General features: G+C 43.1%; 2 protein-coding genes across 7 annotated transcripts in view; both read left to right on the forward strand.

The window, feature by feature from the left end:
• The first annotated feature begins 866 nt into the window (after positions 1-866).
• Positions 867-19063, forward strand: FRRS1L (ferric chelate reductase 1 like). Of its 2 annotated transcripts, XR_012994644.1 has the most exons (6): positions 867-1074; positions 2864-2948; positions 3444-3582; positions 6847-7093; positions 7561-12067; positions 12148-19063. XR_012994644.1 is itself a non-coding variant. In XM_076330231.1 (5 exons), exons 1-5 carry the CDS (start codon positions 867-869, stop codon positions 7731-7733), a joined length of 852 nt encoding a protein of 283 aa, XP_076186346.1. In that variant the 3' UTR covers positions 7734-19063. The 2 variants fall into 2 exon arrangements, 1 of the variants encoding a protein (XP_076186346.1); XM_076330231.1 differs by having other exon boundaries at positions 7561-19063.
• Positions 19064-20899: 1836 nt separating this feature from the next.
• TMEM245 (transmembrane protein 245) overlaps positions 20900-24429 on the forward strand; it is a 94741-nt gene continuing 91211 nt past the window's right edge. For all 5 annotated transcript variants that reach the window (XM_076330236.1, XM_076330232.1, XM_076330233.1 and 2 more), the window contains exon 1: positions 20900-21526. In XM_076330236.1, the coding sequence (XP_076186351.1) occupies positions 20900-21526 (627 nt within the window). The remainder of the gene's footprint in view (positions 21527-24429) is intronic.

Consider the following 24429-nt stretch of genomic DNA (forward strand, 5'->3'; position numbering starts at 1 on the left):
TCCACCAACCCGTAGATGCCACGGCACAGCGAGAACGCAAAGGTATCCTTAACCCCTAGCTGCAAGTCCAGTCACAAGAGCCCAAGCAAACTTTGGGGGCACAAGCTGGGCTTTCTTTCAGCTCTGTCAGGTTTTCAGCCTACTCATATCGCTGCAGTTACATTGCATAAAATACAAAGCAAGAACACGCAATCAGATAGCGAACACTCACTACCGTGGGGTTTTACCTGAAACGAATGTTAAGTCGCGCTGTGCCTCCAGTCCCATCTCAGAAGTCATTAAAAATAAAAAGTAAGAAAAGAGGTAAGTTCACACAGCAATTACCGAGCAGAATTTATCACATCCTCTTGAAGCACATGCTGAGAGGTTTTGGTGAATCGAGGCCACGGGGGCTGCCAGGGACGGCCTGGTGCTGCCCCCCGAGAGCTGTGCACCAGCCTGCGGGAGAAGGTGTCCCAGCAGCGGGGTGGCTGCTGGGTGGGGTGGGCTGTGGGGCGCTCCCGGCGTGGGGCTGGGGGAGTGCGGGAAGCTGGTGAGCGGGGAAGGCCGCCGTGCACCCCTTCAGCAGTGGTGCCAGCGGGAGGGCTCGGTGCTGCCAGGGCTTCGCCCGGGACGGGGCTGGGGGCGACACCGCACCGCCCACGCACACCGCTCCCACGCACACCCCGCCCCTACACCTTTTCCCCCGAACACCCTCCCACACCGTCCCCTCACCCACCCCCACACAGTCCCTCCGGCACCGCCCGTCCCCGGGGCCGGGCGCCCCCCGCCGCCTCCCCCGCTGCCGGCGGCGCAGGAGCCCGCGGGCGGCCGCGCAGGAGGCGCGCGCTCGGGCGCCGCCGCCTCCCCGCCCCGCCGCCGCCGCAATGGCTGTGCGGAGCCGCGGCGCTTGGCGGCGGCTGCTGCTGCTGCTGCTCCTGGCCGGCTCCGCCGCCAGCCCGGCGGAGGAGGGCGGCGGGCGGCGGGAGGCGGGCGGCGGGGAGCACGGCGAGGAGGCGGCGCGGCCTCACCACGACTCCTCGTACGGCACCTTCGCCAGCGAGTTCTACGACCTGCGCTACCTCTCCGAGGAGGGTGCGGCGGCCGGGGGCAGGCGGCGGGGCCGGGCGGGGCGCGGCGGCCGGCGAGGCGAGCCCGGCGCGGGGGAGGGAGGGCCGGGCCCGGCCGTTGGTGGCGGCCCGGCGGCGGGCGGGCGGGCGGCGGCGGCGTTCAGCACGAAGGCCAGCGCCCGCCGCCATCTTCCGCCCGCCGCCGCCCGGGCGGCCTCCGGCCTTGCCGCTCGGGGACCGGGACCGCGGGGAGCCCCGGGTGCCCTGCCCGACGGCCGGGCCCTCCGCAGGGCTAGCGCCTCGCTCCCCTCCGGGCTGCGGCGCAGCGACACCCCCGGGCCCGGGCATCTGCCCCAGGCGGGGGCCGGGGCAGCCCACGCCGGGCGGCAGAGCCGGGGGCCGCGGGACCGCGGCAGGAGCCAAGGAGGGAGCCGGGGGGCCGGGGCTCCGTCCCCGTCCCGCTGAGCGGGGCAGGCCGCCGGCGGCTTGCCTTCCAAGGTGCAAACCCTCTCGTGAAAAGCTTTCCGGGCTGCTAACTTAAAAGGAGTCCTGGGTTTTGTGGTTTTCGAAATGCCCTGTGATGTCTTAAGTAGTAAGAAGTATAGTAGCTGCGTCTGGTTTTTGTGGCTTTTTTATTTTAAGCTACAAACGGCAGAATGGTAAAGCTCCAATTTTGTGGCTAGGCTGCATTGAAAACCCGTTGTTTGATACATTTGAAAAAAGGAAGGAGTGAGAAGATAGTCCTTCGGTGATGCTCCGCTACAGGCTGTGGTGAAATTTTGGCAACTTTATATGTTTATGCTGGGTAATTCACCCAGGCCCCTGGTAATGGAGGCTGTAATTTGCAGTTTACAGCATACGTTCTCTCTCTGTTGGCACTGTCAGAAATCTAGGAAAGCGAATCAGGGCTCCCAAATGCCTAAAGTCATGTAGGTTAAATGTTTGTAGATGCTGTAACTAACTGCAGTGTTTATTTCCTATTCAATGGAGCACTTTCAGAGGACTTTCTAGTTTCACAACTAGCGCTTTGGTTTTCAGTTGGCTAAGTAAAAGAACATCCTATTAAAATATCTGTGTTCACGCAACAGACACAAACTTCTACAAGCCAAGACAGAAAAGGTCTGTTTGCAAATGTTCGCACTTTCTCTTTGGTGTACTGTCGTACAGCAGACAGGGGATTGCTTGGAGTCGTAACTTTCATTGTCCGGCTCTTCTGGGTCTTCCAAGCGACTGCAGGTCATAACTGCAGGCAATTCCCTGTTTTGATACTCTCTTACCTTTTATTGCAATGCATGTTTTATTTTACTTCTTAATGGAGGATGTATTATAAGGTCCTTTCGGTATCCATTCCTACAGCTCTGAATCTGGTGCCCTGCATTTATATTTAATGCTGTCATTTATAGCTAAAGAGTCAGATTTAGTTCCCTTAAGGATTTCCTGAGGGGACTAAGAGCGCACAAAGAGATAGCTAAGTGGAGATCCCTAACTGTTAGTTGACTGCACTACTCCGTGTTCCTGCTGCCTTAAGTTCACTTTTGCCCTCGGTGTAGCAAAGCAATGCTCCGGCATCCTTATCCCTTCTTGATGAATGTAGGAAACCTGAGAAAATTTTTGTTTTCAGTTATCAGTCTTACTTTGGTACCTGGACCCAGGATCGTCTGAGCAAGGGATTGTGTGTGTGACAAAGCAGTCCCTCAGCTGAACAGCTCAGTTATCAGCAGACAAAGTAAATGCTATTGGAAGCCTTTCTCTTTAGTACGATTGCTTTTTATTCCTTGTATTTTATTTAGCAATGATTTATTCTCATTATACAGGTTACCCTTTCCCTACTGCTCCTCCTGTGGATCCATTTGCAAAAATCAGAGTGGATGACTGTGGAAAAACCAAGGGATGCTTCAGGTCAGTCTTGCGATAAGAGTACAGATACCTCTATGTTTGCAAATGCTGACTGATTGCATTGGAGACTTTGGTAAATATTCCACATTCATTTTAATAAATGTTTATTATTTAAGAACATACTTTGTAGTTATGGACTACATTATTTGAGGAAACTAGATTATTTAAGGATATACGTCGTGGTTATGGACCTACAGTTATTTCATGTTTCTTGTATTTTCATGCAGCACTTACAAAACCAGGGCTAGGAAGGTCAACAGAGTAATACTGTGTGCAATTAATTGCTTGCCATACTGTTTAAATACTATACCTTCTTACAGTAAAAGGGTAATAATTGCAAACACTTAATTAATGGTACTTTGTGTATAACATAATATAATATGTTTTACTGCCATTGTACCAAAATGCATTCTTTTAGTTTTTTCTTGCAGAAACGTGATTAAGTTCCATAGCAGGAAATTGCAAGGAAAAGTGACATGTATTTCCAATTCCATTTAGGTACGGTAAACCTGGATGCAATGCGGAGACTTGTGACTACTTTCTGAGTTACCGTAGAATAGGAGCTGATGTTGAATTTGAGTTGAGTGCCGATACTGATGGCTGGGTGGCGGTGGGATTTTCCTCAGACAAGAAAATGGTAAGACATGTACAGTTCTTCATGTTGGCAGCGTGCACACTTTTACGTGCTAGGATATAAATGGTTTATATTTGATCTGTCAGAAACAGAGCATATAAGGAAAAACTGACTTGCTGAAAACAAAGCGCCGTTTGGTAGCCACCCTGGGAGCAGAAGCCAGGCCTACTGCCTCCCAGAAAACCGCCTCATCCTTCCTAACATGTCCTTTCCCTTCTTCTCTGAGAATTACAACAGTATTTTGGTTCGGCTCTGAATGTTGTTAGCTTTTTGCCTTCTTATTAGAAAAGCCCTCAGGGATAAGCCAATTCATGTGGAAATGTCCTGTCACGCTTTATGTCAATGTTACTTGGACAAAAGGCACATCAGAAACTAAATAGCAAATAATATTATTCTTCAGTAAATCAGCTGACTTTCAGTGATATAAATATGCTTTCACCATTAAACTTTGGAAATCTTTTTGTTTCTTTCATACCTGTGGGTTGTTCCAGGGAAGCCACAAATGTGTGACAAAATGACTCCTGCTAATTTAAACATACATACTCTAGAAAGCAGTCTTGTTAAAATGTCTTCTTCTATCTCTCCTGGATTTTATTTGATTTGGTTTTATGCTTATTCCTGCGCTTACTTTTTCATTCAAAAGCTTCACTTTTCATTGTGTTTCAATGAGCAAAACAGGAGCATGTACTGTGCAAACTTTAAAAAACCTGAGCAATAGACGACTTATGCAAAGATGTTTTGTCTGTGATCCTTGGTAAAATGTTTAGGATTAAAATGCAGTTCATAATGTAGGTGTTTGTATACAGAAACACTCCTGAGTATATAAAACGATACTGAGCCTATGTCCTAAATCAGAAGTCAGAGGACAGGACTGTTTCTTGTACAGTTGTAAGCAGTAGCCTGAAAAAATATGGAATTTAGACGTCCTGGGCTAGGACCCACAAAAACGAATGGGAAGACTCGCGCTGACTTAACAACATCTTTATCAGACCCAAAATGAGAAACAGAAAGTGTGAGGGCAGGTGCTTTTCAGTCATTACCATATGTTTTAATATGACTCTGTAAATAAACACAATAAAGATAGAAGTCTTTTGTGTCATAAAGAAGAGTTCACGTCACAAGAAACAGTTCATGTTTTTAATGTTGTGAGGAACAGTTTTACAGCCAAATTTTGGGAAGAGTTTAGATGCCTGGAAATGCAAATACTCAACAGCATTTTCAAAGCAGCTCAGCACATTTAAGTATTTGGCCCCAAGCTATCAGTGATCGTGTTACCAGTTTGTAACTCTGATGTACCTGTGGTAGATCCCAGGGTCCCACCACCTGCACCTCATCAGCCCCTTGGAAAGCAGGCGTTACCTTTTGTCCTAGGCACACCAAGCAGCATGTTAGGTCTCAGCTTCTGGTAAGAAGGATAAAGTAAGTGTAGAGTAAAAGGGTTTGCTTCCAAATTTGCTGCGTACGTGATCTAATGCCCATCAGTCAGCTGGACTAAACCAGCTATCATCTGCCTTTATCTCTTGTTCCCCTGCCGACTTCATCCTTTTTCATAACTTCCAGGATGTTTTGGTGACCTGAGATACGGAGGCTGTAGTAGTAAAATGACTCTGGGTCAAAACAGCTTGGCTGTGAGAAGTGGGCTGTGCCTTGGAGGCCCTAATAAAAATGGTGTGGCCTGGATAGCTACAGAAGTTCAGGGAAAAAAACTATTTTGTGTCCTCAATAGTTTTGGTTTTTTTAAAGTCCTGTGACCCATTTCTTTGTCTCAAATAACACTATGCTTTTCCGCTTGCAGGCTTTTGTGCCTAGGTAGGATTTTGTAATGTCATTCTATTAATTGAGATTCAGAATGCTTTTTTCTTTCCTTTTTAATTTTTGTATGTGAAAACAGCTTTATTTTTGCCTCTTTGTAATTAAGAACAAGGGATTTGTGCTCAGATGTATAAAAATTAAACTTTGAAAATAAGTTACGGAGAGCAAAGGATAGGCTCAAGACAGAAGCTGGAAAGGTTGCCTGCAGCAGCACTGACGTGCAGAAACTCTTCAAGCATGTGTTTTACCTAGTTGTCCCCTTTTCCCCTCACTTTCTGCACACCTTTTACAAATCCACATAGCAATATTCCCAGAGAGCTGAACTGCACCTTTTTCTCTCCTTCCCCCATAACAAAGAACTCGGAGATGATCACGCTAGCAAGCATCGTGTCTATCATCAGCATGACATATCGGAAAGATTAGTACGGGAGAAGTAGGACCTGTATTTAATATGGCACCGATACCTGTGGCAGTGGTGTTCAGTAAAATGCCATTCATCCAACTGGCACAGTGTTTTAATGGTTCTAGATACTAAGGCTTCTATGAGATAGTACTCCTAGAATTAATGCTAATCCCTGGGTGATGCAGTGCTCTACCGCTTTGGCAGTGAGCTTGCCTAACTCTTCTAGCAACTGGTTTAACATTTCTATGAATGACCTCTACAAGCAGTTGTCTCACACTTCCTTCTGTCCGTTTCTTTGCTTGATTGTAATGCTTGGTGGCTGTTGATACTATGTGAAGAAGTACATATAGATTACTCTTTTCTTGTGTCTTACGGTGTTCTGTATTCTGTTACTGCATGCTGAACATTTTTCATTTTCTCGTAAGAGATATAAGAAGTGATGTTCCTTTAAGTGAACTTGAGAAGAGGTTAGAAAAAACGGACTGGAATTTATGCTATTATTTGCCCAGATTTAGTAGATTCATCACCTCTATTTTACCAAATTTTATCAGATTTCTGTCCGTGATTTGATGCAGTGGATTTTGCACACATCAAGGATTCAAGGCCGCCAGTTTTTATGAAGCAGGATCCCAGAACTTCACAAATTACAAAAGAAAACAGCCTTCCACCGATCAATTAATTGTGTGATGTCAGGGTGATATCATGTCTTACAAATATGTTATGTATGTTCGGTAAAATAACTCTTAGAAAGATCCAAAAGAGAATTTGGAGATAGTAAAGGTAAGTAAATAATACTATCCACTTTGTGTTGTTCAATCTGATTGAAAACATATGGTTAGGGAAACGAATATTTGTGTATATGTAACACAGAAAGAAGGAATGAGAGCCCCAGGTCTTGATAATAATAATCAAGATAAATAATAATAATAAAATAATAATAATAAATAATCAAATAATAATCAGGTTTTTAATAATTAAAAATATATACATAAATGAGGAAATACTTTGTGACACTTTTGTTTTCCTTCTACCAATATGTTTTTACCGTGCAGGGAGGAGATGATGTCATGGCTTGTGTTCATGATGACAACGGAAGAGTCCGAATACAGCACTTCTATAATGTCGGTCAGTGGGCTAAAGAAATCCAGAGAAATCCTGCCAGAGATGAAGAAGGGGTTTTTGAAAACAATCGTGTAACGTGTCGATTCAAGCGTCCTGTATATGTTCCCCGAGAAGAAACCATCGTAGATCTACACTTAAGTTGGTACTATCTGTTTGCTTGGGGTCCAGCAATTCAGGGTAAGTTGATTTCCATGCTTCTGACAGAACTGGGCTGCCAAAATTAATAAATGTCTTTCAATTACAAAATTCTTACTAGACCCCCTTTTTTTTAAATGGACTAAAATTCTGGCAGCATGAGGCTTAAAACAGATAAAAAGGAAGACAAAATAAATAATAGTCCTACCTGTCGTGTTTTTTTCACTATGTAGTTCTTATCCCCACTCCCCAAAGATAAATTTAAGTAAGGATAATTCATAACTAGAAGTTCTGAATTCCTTTGAAGGATGTTTATTGTTTACTTGAATTTCATTTGTTTTATTCAGAAGTTTAATTTCAGAAAGCGGAGAAATGACCCTGCTCACTGACAGTGTAACATTGCATGCTCCTGTAGATTTGAAAATTACTTGCCTTTCTACCTGTTTCTTTGGTAGAGTTATAGAAAAAATGCATCTGATGTTATTTCTTTCTGTCCTTACCTATTAAAGGTTCTATAACTCGTCATGATATAGACTCACCACCCGTATCAGAGCGTGTTGTCAGTATTTACAAGTATGAAGATATTTTTATGCCATCAGCTGCCTACCAGACCTTCTCTTCTCCGTTCTGCCTGCTCCTCATTGTTGCACTGACCTTCTATTTATTGATGGGAACCCCATGACCGATGGAAAATAGCAGGGATTTGTCAGCGGAAGTTTCTCAGGATGGACTGCTGTACGGATGGACGATGCATTTTTCTATTGGAATTTATATCACACCATCATCATCATCATCATCTAGCTGCTTTTGAACATAGTTAGCTTCTCAGAAGAACGAAATAACCACCTCCTTTGAGTGGCAGAGTGGTGACAAATCATTTAAGAATAATCAGTGAACACATAGGAGAATATTTTCAGTGTTGTGACTACTTGCTTAAAGAAAAGGAGACTTTTGTAAAATCAATGTGCGTGCATGTGTGTGTGTGTATGTGTGTTTGGGAGGGGTGTCTGTATGTGTGTTTAGGCGAATTTAGTGATGGACATCTTGTCAAATAACAAAATTGCCTTCCAAATTGCTCCCAAAAAGCAAATTTGGGAAAACATTATAATGCCATTTGGTAGTTCTGGTGCAGACAGCACAACTCCAAGTGCAGTTTCTGAACTTAAGATCAGGATACCGACACAGCAGTATAAAACCTGCCCTTCAGCAACGGACAGTTCTCCCAGATTTTTTTTTTTATTTATCAAGGTTTACTTGCTCTGGTCCTTTCCAAAACTAAACTTGCATAATCAAGCATTAACATGATTTTTTTCAATGGAAAAGAGGTGATGAATATCTTTATAAACAATAGTGTTTCAACAGCCTTCTTGAAAGAAATGGCTGCTACTTCTATGAGTGAGATACAAAGTTATTTAAACAAGGGGAAGGGAGAATACAGTAATGTAAATTCTCCATACATGGGAGAAAGATGTAAAACATAGAGAATATAGAAGTTCCCAACAAGCCATAGGACGTCCTCCCAACAGATTAAATCAAATTTTCTCTTTTTGTGAAAAGACAGTAATATTGCTGACATGTAAATATGTTTTTAAGCAGTTGTGTAGTAGTACGAAGTCATCTGTTTCTCTGTGTTGTATGCCTGTATATCCCGTTCATGTTAAAGATGAATACGGGCAGCTGGTGTTAACTTACAAAGAAATGGAAATATAATTGAGATTATTTGTGAGAAAAGATAGGGATTAATAAGAAGAGCGGTATCTTTAGTTTCATCAAACCATTGCTAAAATGTAGTTACTGTGGAAAAAGATGAGCTAAAGAGGAAATACATTAGACTTTTTTTATCACCAATAAATATTGCAAGTGTGCTAAATATTACCAAAAAGGAAAGTGTCAAAAGATATTTATGAGCCACACAATATTATGAAAAACTTTGATTTCTTGTGGAGAATTTCTGTTCTTCACGTAATAGGAAGTGTATGGCGCGTATACATGTAGTGCTCAAATGTGCTTAGATAAGGTTACTCATTCACTTCCTAACTTGCATTGAAATTCTATTTAAATAGAATTAAAATTTGAATTGTGCCAAAGTTCTATTTGATGTGGTACGCTTGAGGACTCTGTAACATAGGATCTGGTAAATTATGTGATGGACCTCATTTCTATTTTCATTGCTGCACAGAGTAAAAAGATTAACTAGCTTTGCTGGGTTTGCATCGTTATTCACAGACTGAAGTTTGTAGACTAATTTTTTTTAGGCTCAGCACTCTTCCAATCTGTGCTTAAAGTATATGAATTAAGTTTGAAGAGGAATTTATCTCCATCACAAACACTTTATCCCTATTTCAAAAGAAAGATTGCCTCGTAATATACATTTTCATTGATATCTTTAAGAATTTGTTCGCTTAAAATTGCTGGACTAGAGTTCAGGAGGGGGAAGAGAAATTCGGAATGAAGTGAACTTTAAAAGTGCACATAGTAGCTTTATTTAGTATAAATTACTTCTCTCAAGTTGGATAACCTACTCATCATCTGATGAAATACATAGCGGAGACCACCTCATAAGGAAGGTCTGCTTTGGTCCATGATAGCTGTAAAATTTAGCCTTAAGATTGGCTGAAGCCGAGAGCTGAAGCCTTGGATAATGAGTTTTATATTCAGCAACCAGGTGAAGTGAAGAAATCGTTAGGGGAAATTCTTTCTCATTTGTGCTAATTTGTAGGCAGCTGAGGTAGTGCAGTTCCTTCTCAGAGATCACAGCTATTTAAAGTAGCCTCAGGGTTGCTTTAGTTTATGGCCTTGTATTTACTGTTTTAGTTTCAGGTATTTACCTGATTACCCACTAAAGGGCTAATCTAATAATTGAAAGGTACTGAAGTAGGATAGGAACCCATTTTGGCTCCTCATTTCTTTTTTAATACACTGCTGGATTTAGGACAGTCTGGCTGGACCTAGGCACAGAGGTATGATAAAGATGACAATAATAATACCAGGGTAAACGTGCAACACCCGTAGAGCTGCTTTCCACTTATGTGGAGTCAGATGTCGTTTAAAGGTGTAAAGTTCAGGCTCTAAACCAACAGCGAATTCAGAGCAGAGGCAGAGCTGCTTAAGGATATGTCTACTGCAAAGCATAAACTGCTTCTGTCTTCAGCTGTACCCATGTTCTCAATTAGGGTAAAAAATACTTTTTTTTTTTTCTTTTTCGGTTTACTTGTCAGTGTGCTGTCTGGTGTTTTTGTCATCGTATTTTTCTCCCATTGAAGTATTAGCAGAAATGTGCATTTCTATAAAAACTTTCACCCAAGTTTCAAAGTACTTAATTAGCACTAATTAAGTATTTCTAATCAAATGGGAGGAAATAAAAGGCCACAACAAGCAGCAAAACAATTTATTCTTTGGCATTTCAACTGATGGTTGAGTTTAGCACTGAGTTTGTCTGAGACTTGCTCTTCAGAGTGGGAAAAGCAGGAATATGAGGTTCAAGTTGACAAGCAAAGAAGGTACAAGTGTTTCGAAACTAGTAGTTGGGAAGAAATATGAGAAGAAAATAGGCCACAAGGGAAATGAAAAGGCTTTAACTCAGTGGTATTTAACTTTGTGTGATACTTGGTCAGTCTTAACATTTGAGTGCGTATAGTAACTTGTCATGGAAGGTATTTGGTTTTTTAATATTGAAAAGCAGGATTGATCCCTGTTATACAAAGTTACTACAAAGTAACTATTGTCAAAGTAATTTTTAAGTGATTATGGCATTTCAAATCGGTTTTTTTGATTCTTCTAATTAACAGGTACCAACACAAACTAGAGGAAAAGGTCTCCTTTGGAAAAGGAGGCAGACATTTCCTTCTCCAAATCAAATTATTTTTAGTTTCTTTATGGTGACTACTGGCAAGCAGCTGTTAAAGAACACATTTCCAAAGTGCTTTTATTTTGAGAATTACTTGCTGCGGGATGACCTAATACAGAGGCATAGAGTTTAGAAAGTGCATGTTTAGAGTATGGTGTCCTTTGGAAATTTAACTTCGATTATTAATTAGAAAGATAGGACTGGCAAAGACCATAAGGCATTAATTAACATCCTTGAATATGTTCTTTCCATGCAGAACAAAATTCAGTTGTGACCATTGCTTGTTACATTAACCATATTATCACCCTCGCACACTCTGTCCATCTTATCTAGAATGTTTTATACTTAAAGTTTGTAAGTTAGTTGGAAGAGAAATCAGCTGTTTAAATTTGTGACAGTGCCTATCGCAAAGGGACCTTGTTTTTTGACTGTAGTGTCTGACTGGTACCCTGCTACAAATAATAAGCTAGGCCTGAAATGACATTAATAGTAAGTAGGATAGGAAAGAGAGAAAAATAAGTGGAGAGGACAGACTTTCAGAAAGTCTCATTTTTCTTCACTGGAATCAAATAACTATGTATATTTTTATGTATAGGTGAGATACTCCTAGATGCTAATTGATTCCACGCACCCACACACCCCACCCCCCCAAAAAAAAAAAAGCCTAGCTGATTTGATAATGTCATTGGGTACAGGGTGATGCTTTCTTCAGAATTCTATTATTATAAGGGAAATATTCTGGTTTTGAAAGAGAACGTATTGATGAGAAAAGTTTGAAATCCCTCTGTGGCCTTCTTGTCCTTCTTGATTGGTTTCACAATACTTGGATGGCAAGAAAATAAACACTTGTGGTCTCCCTGATCTGAGGAAACCTCCAGATTGGGTTAAAAGTTGTCAAAGCTGTGTTTGGCACTGACTTTTCCAGTCTTCAGCACAGGGATTAGAGAACGACTGGAGCGTGGCATACATCAGCAAACCCAGGCAGCAGTTTTGAAGCTCGCTTGGGGCACCATATCCTGGGTCTGAAGCAAAAAGAAGAGCCCTGCAACTGCCTCCATGTACTCAATGGCTACTGCGAAATGGAAATAACCAACAGCACAACCCGTTCTATGCCAAATCCCTTAAATATGCGTATCTTCTTTTGCCAAACTGCGGATGGTGTTCTTACTGTGAGTGTTAATGTCTAGTCTTCCTCCGAAAAGTACCGTGCTCCTTGTCCCTAGCCTATGTCCTGTCCCTGTTTCCACAGATGCCTCATGCTATATAGCATGACGATCCTGAGAAGTCTTAGCCCAGCTGTGAAGAGGAGTTAGTGGGTAAGGAGGACTGACACACAGCTGTCTTCATGATTATCCAGGTCACAATCAGAAATCTGTGTCATTGATGATACTCCAGTTATCTGTAAGTAAATGACTGCTGTAAGTTTAAGGGAAGACGCAGGTCTCCCTGTTTTTTGTCTGTCTTCTCCTTACTTTCCCATCCATCCAGTGCATCAGAAACTTACAAAGAAGCAAATTATTCTCCTTCTAGAGAACAGACCCCCGTCTGGCCTTTCTGATCTCTTCTGGGGCCACTGGAAGTTTGCACCATGCTGTACTCTAGAGGCAGAATTAAAGCTTATACACAAACTTCATGACTCTTATTAGCATTTAAATTGCATTTTATGATGCCTCTTTTTGCCACACTGATGTGTAGCAGGTGTACTTTTTTCCTTTTTCTTTTTTAGTATCTCCAAGTAGTTTCTCCCAAAGAAAAGTATTCAGTAATAGCTTTAGGAGAAGGAAACACATATCTCGTGCAATTACAGAATTACAAAAGGTCTAATATTGCTCATTTTCAGAGATAACTATTGTGAGAGTGCTAATATTTTATATGAAGTATAACTTGGTATAGAGCCTTAGATTCATGGTAGAAGTGGAGACAGGCTTAAATATTACAGTTGTTTCGGTGCTTCATGGGGCTGTGTATGTGTGTAACTTGCATGAATCGGCATCCTCCGTTTCAACCCTGACTCCACAGCGAGCGATGAACGGACGAAGCAGTCTGCTTGAATGCTATACAGTGAGTCATAGGTGACCTCAAAGAGTTTGGGATAGAGGAGTGAAGAGACTGGTAGTAAGGCTGAACGACAAGGAAGGGCTAACGGGTTTGGCATACTTCCTATTTTTGCATGAGTTTACATGTGGCAGAGCACGTCTGGCACTCTGAATCACAGGGAAATATTACTTGATGTGACTAGAAGGAACAGACTCTGACTTTAATGAGAATTCAGCTTTTATGCAGGCCCTAGCTGTGTAAAGGCTGATGTGGGCACAAGGTCAGACTATGCCTCAAGATGTGTACTCCCATCAGACTCCAAGGCAAGAGCCAGAGGCTTGATTCTGCATTTGGAGGTATGAAAACCTGTCAAGACCCTGTAGACAGTAGTGGCAGTCGGCTGCTGCGTATGTACCTACTCACTGGCCATTTGACAGACTACTACTGCAGCAGTTGGAGTATCAAAAGATGGAGGCTCTACATCCTTTCTTAGCAGCTTTCATTGTACATTGTCTATTTCCCTAATTAAAACTTCATTATCAGTATTTCTGTAGCGGTGTGTTAGGGCCTAATGCAGCTCTCCCGTAGCCTGCCCAGCACAGATAGGATCTAACTGGAAGGTTTAAAAGAAAATCTCAATTTCCTGAGTACAAAAGTTACTCAGAAGAAAATAATTTATATTTAGTGACCATATGTCAACTTTTCACATCTTTTTTTTTTTGTATCTAGTTATTTCTGTGCAATTTATATGTTGAGGTACCTGATTTTTGCAGATACAGAGTAAGATCTAGGTAAACCTTCATTTTTCTAAACCTGTTTTATTAGGATGAAATAATCACTTAGGTAACTTTGATTTGATTTTTTTTTAAATTATTATTTTTACAGTGGGTTTGGTAAAATTATGTATGCTTGAACTTGGTTATTTAACTTATCTAATTTGGGCTCAGATAGTGAGGCAAAACCAGTGTAATTTTGAAATGTCAAGGAGGACATGTGCAGCTTGTAGAGCTGATAGGTGTGAAAAAGCAGACTGAAAAGACATTACTTCCTTTGAAAATCTGTGATTTGAGTTGGCAATAGCAATGAATCTGCTGTAAGGAAAGGGGCAGGCTTTTTTTTTTTCTTGGATTGCTAAGTAGTTTGAATTGCACTCATATTCTCATGAAATATCTCAAGTTAGAAGGGACCCATAAGGATCATCAAGTCCAACTCCCTGCTCCTTGCAGGACTACCTAAAACTAAACCATATGACTGAGAGCGTCGTCCAGGTGCTCCTTGAACTCTGACAGGCTTGGTGCCGTGGCCACTTCCCTGGGGAGCCTGTTCCAGTGAGCGACCACCCTCTCAGTGAAGAACCTTTTCCTAATGCCCAGTCTGAACTTCTCCTGACGCAGCTTCATAGTCATTCACAACTGTTGCTTTTGCCCTACTTCTGTGTTTCTTATCTAAGTAGGAATGTTCTTTCAAACCGAGATGAGGTTGGAATATGTGCAGGACTCCACAGCCCGTATTTTAGAAGAGCTGCTGCTCCGTAAAGGTTAGTTTTGATCTGCAATTGGAGGCTATTTAGGAATGTCCTTACAAGGTGAACTTCTATATGGCGCTCTTAAGAAACTTCTGTAAAGGTGTTGTGCTCTTTAGACTAGAGCGTTACAGAATTACTTGGTAGTAGCACTTTTCTGAGCTGTTTCTAAAGGATGCTTACTCAAATTCATGTTTACATTTTTAAAGAAGTAATTGGATTTTTCAAAAGTGTTGAGCAGCTGCAAATCTTTTATGGCTCCAATGCCTACTCAGGGCAGTGAACATTTTATGGCAACTAATGATTGCAACGTGTTGCCTAATTTAGTTTCACATCTCTCTCAAGCTTGACATCATTCAGTTCAATTTAATAAGATGGTATTAGTAGAAGACTAAATAAAAGAACAATTCACTTAGGTTGTGTGCCAAGGAATAAAAATGTTCTTGCTGATTTTTCACAACAGTGATCTGCAAAGTTTAGATTAATGAAAAACATTCTTCCCAGAATTAATATTTAGGCAATGTAAATTTGCTGAAGGTATTTTTTTTTGTGTGTATAAGTCTGAGAATTATACAAGAGAGTTTAAAAGCAAAAGGGTGCACTCTGCTTTGGAGATAAAAGAAGACAAAACACAGAATCCTACATGTTCCCTGACTCCTAGCTGATTTTTTGTGCAGCAGAGTGATCCAGAGGAATATATAGAAACCTGAGGTGTTACCAGCTAGGGTATTATGTTTGCAATTTTTATATACTAACCTTTTGTCACCTTCTTCGGTACAAAAATTAGCCTCACATTAGTGTTTTTACAGTATTGTTTACATTTTTTTCCCAAATGATGAAACGAGGATAAGTTCAATAAGTCAAGAAAATATTGCCCTATAGAGTATTAGGATAATAGGAAAGGAAGCACAGATGCCATATTTAAACCTAGGAGGAAAAAATCTTATTATTTAAGTATAAAATATGATACTGTTTCTGAAATATTGGACTGCTCACATATAAAGCAATGATTTATTTTTCAGTTTTTCACAGTTGGTGATATGAAACCAGTGATAAAAATTGAAATAGAAAAAATTACCACAACAGATTTTCTCTAAAGCTATAAAGATACAGATAGTCAAAGATGAAATTCCAAACCTATTAACTAATTAGAAAAATGAAATGGTGGGACCCTGATATTTGTGTGTGATGTCCCCAGCCTTTATTTGGGCAGACATATTTTGTTAGCATATTTGAAGCATCATAAGTTCTGTTTAGGTTAAAACAGATGCCTGGTATGCCTTGGTATTTCTGATTAATATATCCTGAGGTCTGGTTTGCTTTAACCTCTTTGCAAGTAAGCAGGCTGTCGTAACTATGTTAACTCTTGCCACTTTGTTTTGTATTACATGAAGTGTAATGGTTGAACCTGAAATGTCACCTCTACCTTTTGACTTTGTTCAGCGTTCTCAAGACTAATACACAGATAAAACTTAAAAATAAGCAACTTGTAACTATAGTGCTAAGTGGTGTTCTGCCTTCTGTATGCGAGGCTCTGTTCTGTGTGCCAATAACCAGCATCCACTTGAAGTCAATGAGCATTCGGTTGGGTAGGAGTGCAGAACTCGGGGTTTGTAGTCCAGAAGTAATCATCAAACTCTTTTTTGTATTTATGCACTAGTCTTTTCAGAAAAATAACACTGAATGAATACAAAATGAAATTATGGTGACCTGCGGGACTACTTTACAATCTGCGCATGCCCTAAAATACTGCTTTGTAACATCTGTTTTATACTAAATGTTGGTGTTCCAGTGAGCCTTGTTAGCTATTTGACAGTGACAGACAACAATATTTATAAACCTGTTACAATAAATGCCTCTTTAGTCTAAGAAAATGTGTGGTATAGCATTTATAAAAGGGAAAAAAAAGGTCTCTATGAGGCTAAAGAAGTCTCCGCTGCTGCCCTGTGTTAACCATTCCTTCCTGTGCCATGGGCTTGAATTTATTACCCTGAGGAGTTCCATTTAAGTCAGTGAGGCTGGTCACAGTAGCAAATTAACAGATGTGGGGAAAGACATTTTTTTTTTTTTCTCTTTCACTATCAGAATCACAGTGAAGCTGTAAATAAATGTAATCATCTGTATTTTAACAAAGTATTAGCCCAGTTGTCACTGTAAGTAGAATGTAGAGGTTCCTGTGGTGACCTCTATGCTGTGTTTTTGTAACCTATTTGATGCACCTATAATCAAGTTGCCACTATTACAAATTTGGGTGTTCTTTATCTACTGTCACCGCTGCCCCATTGCTTGGCCAGACAGAGCAGCTCCTGAAGCAGTCAGAACAGGCTTTTGCAGAAAAGAAGATGCGATTGTATTAAGAGATTGGGAACAGAGAGGAGGAACTCCTGTAATACTCAGCAAGCAAAAGCAGCTGTAGAAGTCTCTCAAACAGGGATGCTTCAATTTCTGAGATCTCTCAGGTTTGAGCAGGTATTTTAGCTCCTTGCTGGTGGACTGAGAAGAAGCGTTGGCTCAAGGCACCAAGAAATGTACTGCTTTTACACTGTGTGCTCTCTTTGTTGTGTTTGTAGTACTGCTACCCGGTAGTTGCAGGCTGCAAGAAAGGATGGCTCTTGTGCGTGTCAGCTACTTGTGCACTACCCAAGTGATCATGATCAACAGAGGCCTTAAATATACTCAATAGAGGGTCTTAAATTATATTCTGTTTGTGCTACATAACATTTGACGGATTGATAAGGCATTTTGTCACAAACCTGACGAGGCCAAAATATTATTCTGTTACTCAGATCTCTCTATATTCAACTCTTGTTCCATGCACGCAGCTACCACGTGGGCTAACCCTGCAAGACAGTGCTCTGGATTTTGTTCATCCCAAGGTCTTACTGGTGCTGTGTTTCGCATGCTGGCCCACTGAGTGAACATCTTTCTGTTGGTGCTGTTGACTGCTCTGCCTTACAACCATGCATTTCATTCCCCTTGTTAACTGAACAAGATTCATAGTCTTCTACGTGAATCATTCGAGTACAGCACTGCTGATAATACCGTATACTCTACCTGAGATATTGAACAAAGTTGTTTCTGCAATAAAGTCAGGCATGGCTATAATCACTGGGTACAACCGGAGCCGGTGTTCCCAAGAGCTGGTTTTCATTTTCTTGTTACCGCTATTTTGTAAATGACATATTTTTTTTTTCTTTGGTCCTGCTACTATTGAAACTATAGTAGTTTACATTGAGTATTTTTCATTCATCAGAAGAGGGTATTACCTTGTCATTAAACTGAGGTGAATTAATGAAGTGAGACTAACCTCAACTGAAGGTTCACAAGTGTTCAGTAACGCAGGTTAAAACAAACAAACAAACACTCTCTCAAGCAGGGATAGAGTTATTTTCTAAATACACAGGCCAGTGCTGACACCTTGTGGCTTTGTTACCGAGTTATTTCATAGTTTCATGTGGTTACTTCAGGTATAAATCATGATTAACTTGCTGTTACCAGCGGTGTCTGTCTCCTGCTTCATGGCCACCTCAGTACCCAGTATTTTGGTACCACATGTAAGACAGCTTGTAACTTTGGGCTGTGCTGGCTGCACATCGAGTGAGTGAGAACTATGGGTGACTGGGATTTCTTGAAGGGGACTCAAAGCTTCAGTTCCGTGCACAAAATCATGGGTGCTAGTGCAGCAGCAGACAGAAGTTACAAGCTTCTCTCTTACTAGTTAATACCTCATTTTATATTTCCCTTTACATAAGAGAGCACCGAGGGCTATCAACACTTACCACATGTACTTTTAGGCACATACGTGTTTTCTACGTTGACACAAAAGCATTCCTTTGCCCTCTTCACCCTTGAAGAATTACTAATAGTAAAAATACATCCAAAGGGACTGTTGGAGAATTTCTGGCAGTATAGGACCCTGAAGCACACTACTTATGTATGGCCATAAAAATGCCTAAACCGCAATGTATCAGTGCAATTTATACCTAAATGGGCATCTAATCTAAAGTCACATAACATTTCAAATCTTAAACAAAACCAGCTCTTGAGGCTGCAGTCACTGTTTGAAATCTGTTGTGGAATTAACTTTTCAGAGCTTGAGGTGTGTCTTGTGAAGATCACGCATCCTCCCTCGGCTGTCGCCTCAGAGATTGTTTTCTGATGTTTACGATCATGTCCCTGTTCTTAAGTGTTCATGTTGTGGTAATACATGAGTTAGAAATCTTTATTTTATTGCATTGTGGGTTTGTTGTTTGGGTTTTTTAAAAATTGTATTTCTGGTATGTTTAGTTGTTTATAATGAATAGTGAAACACAGAATTGGAAAGGAAAGGTTTTCTACAGTAGGGACCAAATCCTCAGCTTATGTAAATCAATATTTATAGCTTCACTCAAGTCAAAGAGGTGACATTAATTTCTATTCCTGAAGAACATGACTGCCTGAGTCTGTTAAGAAAAATCAAAGGAATAAGGATGTGCCTATGAAGATTTGATTTGTTGGCATCTGTTTATCTAACAGAAGGCTTTGTACTCTTAACTCCCCCCCGTGTAAATCTTAATTGACGCTTGCTAATTGAACTTTAATGCAATAAATGTATTATAATGAGCCATTAGAGTCTCTTTTTGGCATGCTTCCTCCGTTCTGCAGGAACTGAAGAGAAAAGGTTCAGGTAGTGATGCATACTGGTTACCTATTTCAACACCCTGCCAGGAGGCAGATCTATCTGATCAAAGAGCAGTGAGTGACAGTATCATTTTAAGGTGCAATAAAAGCTTCTCATATGGACAACTGCTTGTAATGCCTCATCACTCTCAGGATCAAATGAGGTACCTGTAGGTCTGTAAATGCCTCCGCTGCATGAAATTAAAGCACTTTGTCAAACCTACATGTGCTCTGTTCAGCAATGGTAAAGAAGGAGCTGCAGGAGCCAAGAGGGAACTCTAAGCACAAACGGGTGTGTAACTGGCAGGAAAGGCTTTGCAGCATGGAAAAGTTGGGACTGCAATGCAAAAGCTCTAGGAAACTGGCTGGGACCAGCCCCACCTACAGCTGTAGGATGCAACGCTGTTACAGGAAGGGTATGGAAAAACCTCTAGCTTTCCCCCTTGGGATGATGATAGGGATAGGTCTCAGCTATAGTCTCTTGTCTTTATATTGCTCTGCCTTTAAAAGCTGGGCTATGAATAATTGTATTCCCATTTTACAAGTTAAAACCAATTGTGCTCGGCATAATTTCAGCTTTTAGACATCTGCATCATGCAAGAAACATTCCACCAAAGCCCTGGTAGACACAAATCTACCATGAAGTTACATAATGTTAAACTTGCATGTAAATCCTAAAAAGGGGGGGGGGGGGGGGGGAGAAAAAAACCCAAATTCCTGTATCTATGCACTTTTCACATGTTCAGAGGTATATAACCTCTGTAATATGTTGTAGAGGATATGCTGCATCTCTCATTCAGAAGAAAGAGGAAGCTCCTTCTGGGGGTTTTATGGTAGTGTTACCAATAGCTTTAGTACCTGATGAAAGGTTGTATTAAGCTGTGAAAGGAAAACTGTTTGAGTAGCACAGTGCCAGCGCTGAGCTAGTTCAAATGTCGTGGATTCCAGCCCTCAGAAAACTTGCTCAAACCAAGCATATTTATTATAGAGGCATTTAGACCACCTGTAAAATGTTAGCTGTCACCCTCTTGCATGGACACAGAGGTCTGGTGTATGCCAGATGCGGGAAATTAGCTCCTCCCTAGATTATTTGCAAAAAACATTTGATGTAACATAATGTCACAAATGTTAGGTCTAAAAAACCAGACAGAACAACTACTTTTCCAGTGGGCCTAATTCCCAGTAAAAGCGCAGATGTTTCCTTGTTAAATAATTTGACGCCAGAGCAGGTTCAGACAAGAAAAAACTCCGCAGCTGGTCGAACCAGTCTTGCTCTCCACCTTGCAAGGACACTGCAAATTTCCAAATATTTTCAGCTTCCAGAGACTAAGGCAGCAGCAAGGTTGGGAGAGCGTTTAAGCGAGCTGCGATAGGGCTGCGCGGCTGGGACGGGGATGAGGATGTGAAGCGTGCTGCCGGGCTCTTTCAAGCTCCAGCCCTTGGCTGCCGCCTTCAGCAAAAGTAACGAAGGCGCTGGCAAGTCTCGGCCCGCGCTCGGCGGTAACCGAAGCGGGAAGGACGGGGTAAAGGATCTCCAGGACAGCCCCTGGCCGCTCCGGCAGGCCCTGCCGCGGGGGAGAGCGCGGTCGCCGGCTCTCCCGGAGCAGAACTACATTTCCCAGCACCCCTCCCCGCCGGGCTGGGCGCACGCTACGCTACAGCCCCCGACAGCCCCGGCCGTCTCTCCGCGCCCTCGCCTGTGGCGGCAGCGGCGCGTCGCCCCCTGGCAGCGGCGGCCGGAGCCGCGCCCGTGCCCGGCGCTGCGCGGGAGGGGCCGGGCGCCATGGCTGACAGCGGAGAGTTCCCGGCGGCTCCGGCCGCGGCCCCTCCGGGCTCGCCGGGGCAGAGGCGGCGGCCGGGCGGCTCCCCCAGCGCGGGTGCCGCCGGGGCGGAGGGCGCGGCGGCGGCCATGCCGCGGCTGCCGCTGAGCGGCCCGGGTGGGGCAGCGGGGATGTCGCTGCCGCGGCTGGAGAAGCCGATCAAGCAGGCCTTCTATAACACCGGGGCGCTGCTGTTCGCGGGGCTGTGCTGTGGCGCCGCCGTCCTGGTCTACTTCATCCTGGAGGCCTTCCTGCGGCCGTTGCTCTGGGCTGTGCTCTGCGGCACTTTCCTGCACCCCTTCAAGAGCTCCCTGACGGCGCTGGGCCGCCGCTGGCTCGGCCGCCTGCACCGCTCCCGCACGCCCGTCCTGCTGGCCGCCCTCCTCCTCCCCATCTGCTTCGCCAACTACGGCGTGGAGGCGCTGGGTGAGCAGGTGCTGCGGCGGCGGCGGCTCCTGCTGCTCCTGGGCGCCGGGGGGCCGCTGCTCTACGGGCTCTACTGCCTGGGCAGCTCCCTGGGCGTGCAGGCGCTGCTGGCCCAAGCCGCCCGCCTCATCTGCCAGGGGCTGGACTACTTCAGCAGCCAGTGGGTGAGTGCCCGCCTCGGGCGGGAAGGGGCTTCAAGGGGTGGCCGAGTTCCCCTAGGGGCGCGGCGGGCACCAGTTTCCCCCCCTCCCCGCCTCGGAGGTGCGCGGCCCACCGGGGAGGGGTGGGACGTGGTTCTCTCCCCCTTCCCGCCTCCGGCGGGCCGCGGCGGTCGCCCTGCCTGCCTGGCGGCGGCCGTTGGGCTGCCTCGGGGGGCGGTTGCGGCGCGCGGGCTGGGGCGCGGCGCCGGCCGCCATCTCACTTGTTGCGCGGCAGCGGCGGGGGGCTGGCAGGGCGGTGCCGGGGCGGGCGGGGAAGGCTTGCGGGCCCAAACGTTTAAAATCGTAAGGCGCCTGTTTGAAGTCGCCGCAGCCTTTTTTTTTTTTTTTTTTTTTTTTACGCTAAAGGACGCAGAAACTCTCCTCACAGCACGTGGGTGTGACTTCGGCCGCGGCGTTGCGGGGCGCACGGCACTGCTCGGGGGGCGCAGCAGCGCCAGGGATGCCCGGGGCAAACCACTAGCTGTCACGGCATCGCGGTGGTGTAGGGCACACCTAGCCTTCGGTATAAAAACCGTATGTAAAACAGCTTTAAAAAAGCTCCCGAGTTGTAGCCCACGGCATGGAGAGGTGCTGTGTGTAATTAAGTGGGTGCAGCAGAAGCAGATATGTTTTCTCTGTCGATACGTCGTGTCCGTAGTTTAGTCATGCCCCAGTTTTGAGATGCTGTTAAGTCAAAGGTAAGTCAGGTGAGGTCTTGGACAAACATCGACTCCGTTGAGCTGTAAGATGTGTATTAAGTGTTGTGAAATAGCAGTTCAGCTCTGCAAGTGACTCGGGGGGGAAAGGCATCGTAAGGCTTGTTTCTCAGTGTACTGATTGGTTTTTTTTCTTCTTAAAGTATGAAACGGTGCAAACTCAGTTTGAATGTTAAAAAGTAAAGCTGTTTATTTAACTTGCAGATTCTACTTCTGGTAGTAAAGATACTGGGAGACTACTTTTCCCTGTATTGTCTTCAGTAGGCAGGCTAGTTAAAACCTCTGGCAGAACTTATTTTCACTTTCTAAGTTATAATCGTTGAATTGAAAATGCAAAAAATACTGCACATCTGAAGTAAATGGGTATGTGAAAGCACAGAAGATCAGTAAGTTGTACTTTTATTAAATACTGGTGTACGATTGGCATGCTCAGATTGCTTAGTGTCAGAGATTTCTTTTAAGCTGCTCTAGTTTTTTAAATGAACAAAGAAAACACACACACACACACCCCTTGGGTGGAAAATTACATACACGGTTTAATGGGGATATATGTGGAGATAAAACTGAAGAACTACCTAAAACTGATCTTCTTAAGTGGGCGAGAGAAACTGTAAAGAAAAAAAGAGATACTCTGACAAGCTTGTCCAGGCTTCTGATTTTGAATTACACGTGTTGTTTGAATACTAGTTGTATTCCTTTGGTGGAGCTGGTGCATGCTGATATCTCAAACACAACTTTGGAGGTGTATACCAGCAACAAAAAAGTAATAGTTCTCCTGAACGTACTGACAAAGGATATTTTGAGCTATTTCTAGTGTGAATAGGATGGACTGGATAATGTGTTTTGTCTCTTGAAGGTAAACATTGGAAGAAGAGATTTTCTTGGCTTTCTATTCTGAAGTGTTGTCATATGCTGGAAAATGTCAGGGGAGATGTGTTTCTGGTCTGTTTTGTCCTCAGAAGTATAATTAAGGCTGACTAGATAGTCTCTCTCTCTCTCAGCAAGATACAACCATCTTCACCTTCAGCTGATGAGAAGTTTTGATTAGTTGCCACACAATTTACTTGATAAGCTTAAGATTTTCCTTTGCATTGGCCTACTTGTTTTATTTTTAACATATCAGCGATATTGCTACACTAACTGACTTGGCTAAGTCCGGTCCTTTATTCAAACTTGGTTAATAAAACTATACTTACACTGCGTAAGTATAAGGGTACTAAAGGAGGTTGCACTGATTTAACCTCATAACTATGGTTGTTATGCACTGCTGGATGTCTGTGCATGCTCAGTGCAATTTTGTTTAGCAGTGTCTGATACTTTTGTTTTGCAGCAGTCTTTCTGACATGACACTTGTGTTCACTGAAGTGCTGTAAGATTTTAACTGGGAAAAAGATAGTAAACTCCCAGAACTCTTCCGAATTGAATTCCCTGGGAAGATTTTGGGTTCATGTCAAAATAACTGACCACGGACCTTCCTTAAGCAAACCAGTTGCCGTAGCTTTCTAAGCAAGCTGCTTATGTCTCTTTCTGGGGCGCTATATGAGAAAGAAACTGTGGGGCTTCCCTTTGTAAATAACTTCAACTCAGCCTGGCATCATCTATACGCTTTACAGTGTTTTCCTATTCCAGTTTTTTGAATTTTGCTGTTACCTGATTTGTATTATCTCAGAGCTGTAGCAGGATAACTTAATTTTATCCGTGCTGCTGAGGAGCCTTGAGCTGGATCAGTTAATAGTATCTGCTTTAACTTCAGTTAAGCATTTTAAAGCCATTTAATTGCCATGTTATATTGCAGGGCTCTGTTTGCATGTGTACATTCTGCTTCTTAGCTGCACAGGAATTTTGGATATTATGAGTCAGTTTGCTCCATCGTACTGTTCTTCTCTGGGATCTGAATCCTCCACGGTTCCTTCTGCATGTTACCTTGCATGAAGATTACGACTATTTTTGTTTGTAGAGTCTCTATGTGATAAGCAAAAGCAATGGTAATTTCATTTCTTCCGCTGTTTCTTTTAGCAGCCCACTAAGCCTATCTAGGTTTCTGTGTTTTGAAATACTTTGATACGGAATAACTTAATTAACATAAAATAAGTAAATTTTGTGTTTAGACAGCAAGGAATACTTTCTTGCCAAGAATATGATATATAAATC

Source organism: Aptenodytes patagonicus, chromosome 2 (genome assembly GCF_965638725.1).
Source record: "Aptenodytes patagonicus chromosome 2, bAptPat1.pri.cur, whole genome shotgun sequence".
NCBI classification, from domain to species: domain Eukaryota; kingdom Metazoa; phylum Chordata; class Aves; order Sphenisciformes; family Spheniscidae; genus Aptenodytes; species Aptenodytes patagonicus.

Bases quoted from the DNA above. Each gene is read 5' to 3' on its own strand.
- FRRS1L (XM_076330231.1), top strand. From the start codon at position 867: ATGGCTGTGCGGAGCCGCGGCGCTTGGCGGCGGCTGCTGCTGCTGCTG. The intron at 2,949-3,443 runs GTCAGTCTTGCG...AATTCCATTTAG, and splicing joins AAAACCAAGGGATGCTTCAG to GTACGGTAAACCTGGATGCA. The intron at 3,583-6,846 runs GTAAGACATGTA...TTTACCGTGCAG, and splicing joins TTTCCTCAGACAAGAAAATG to GGAGGAGATGATGTCATGGC.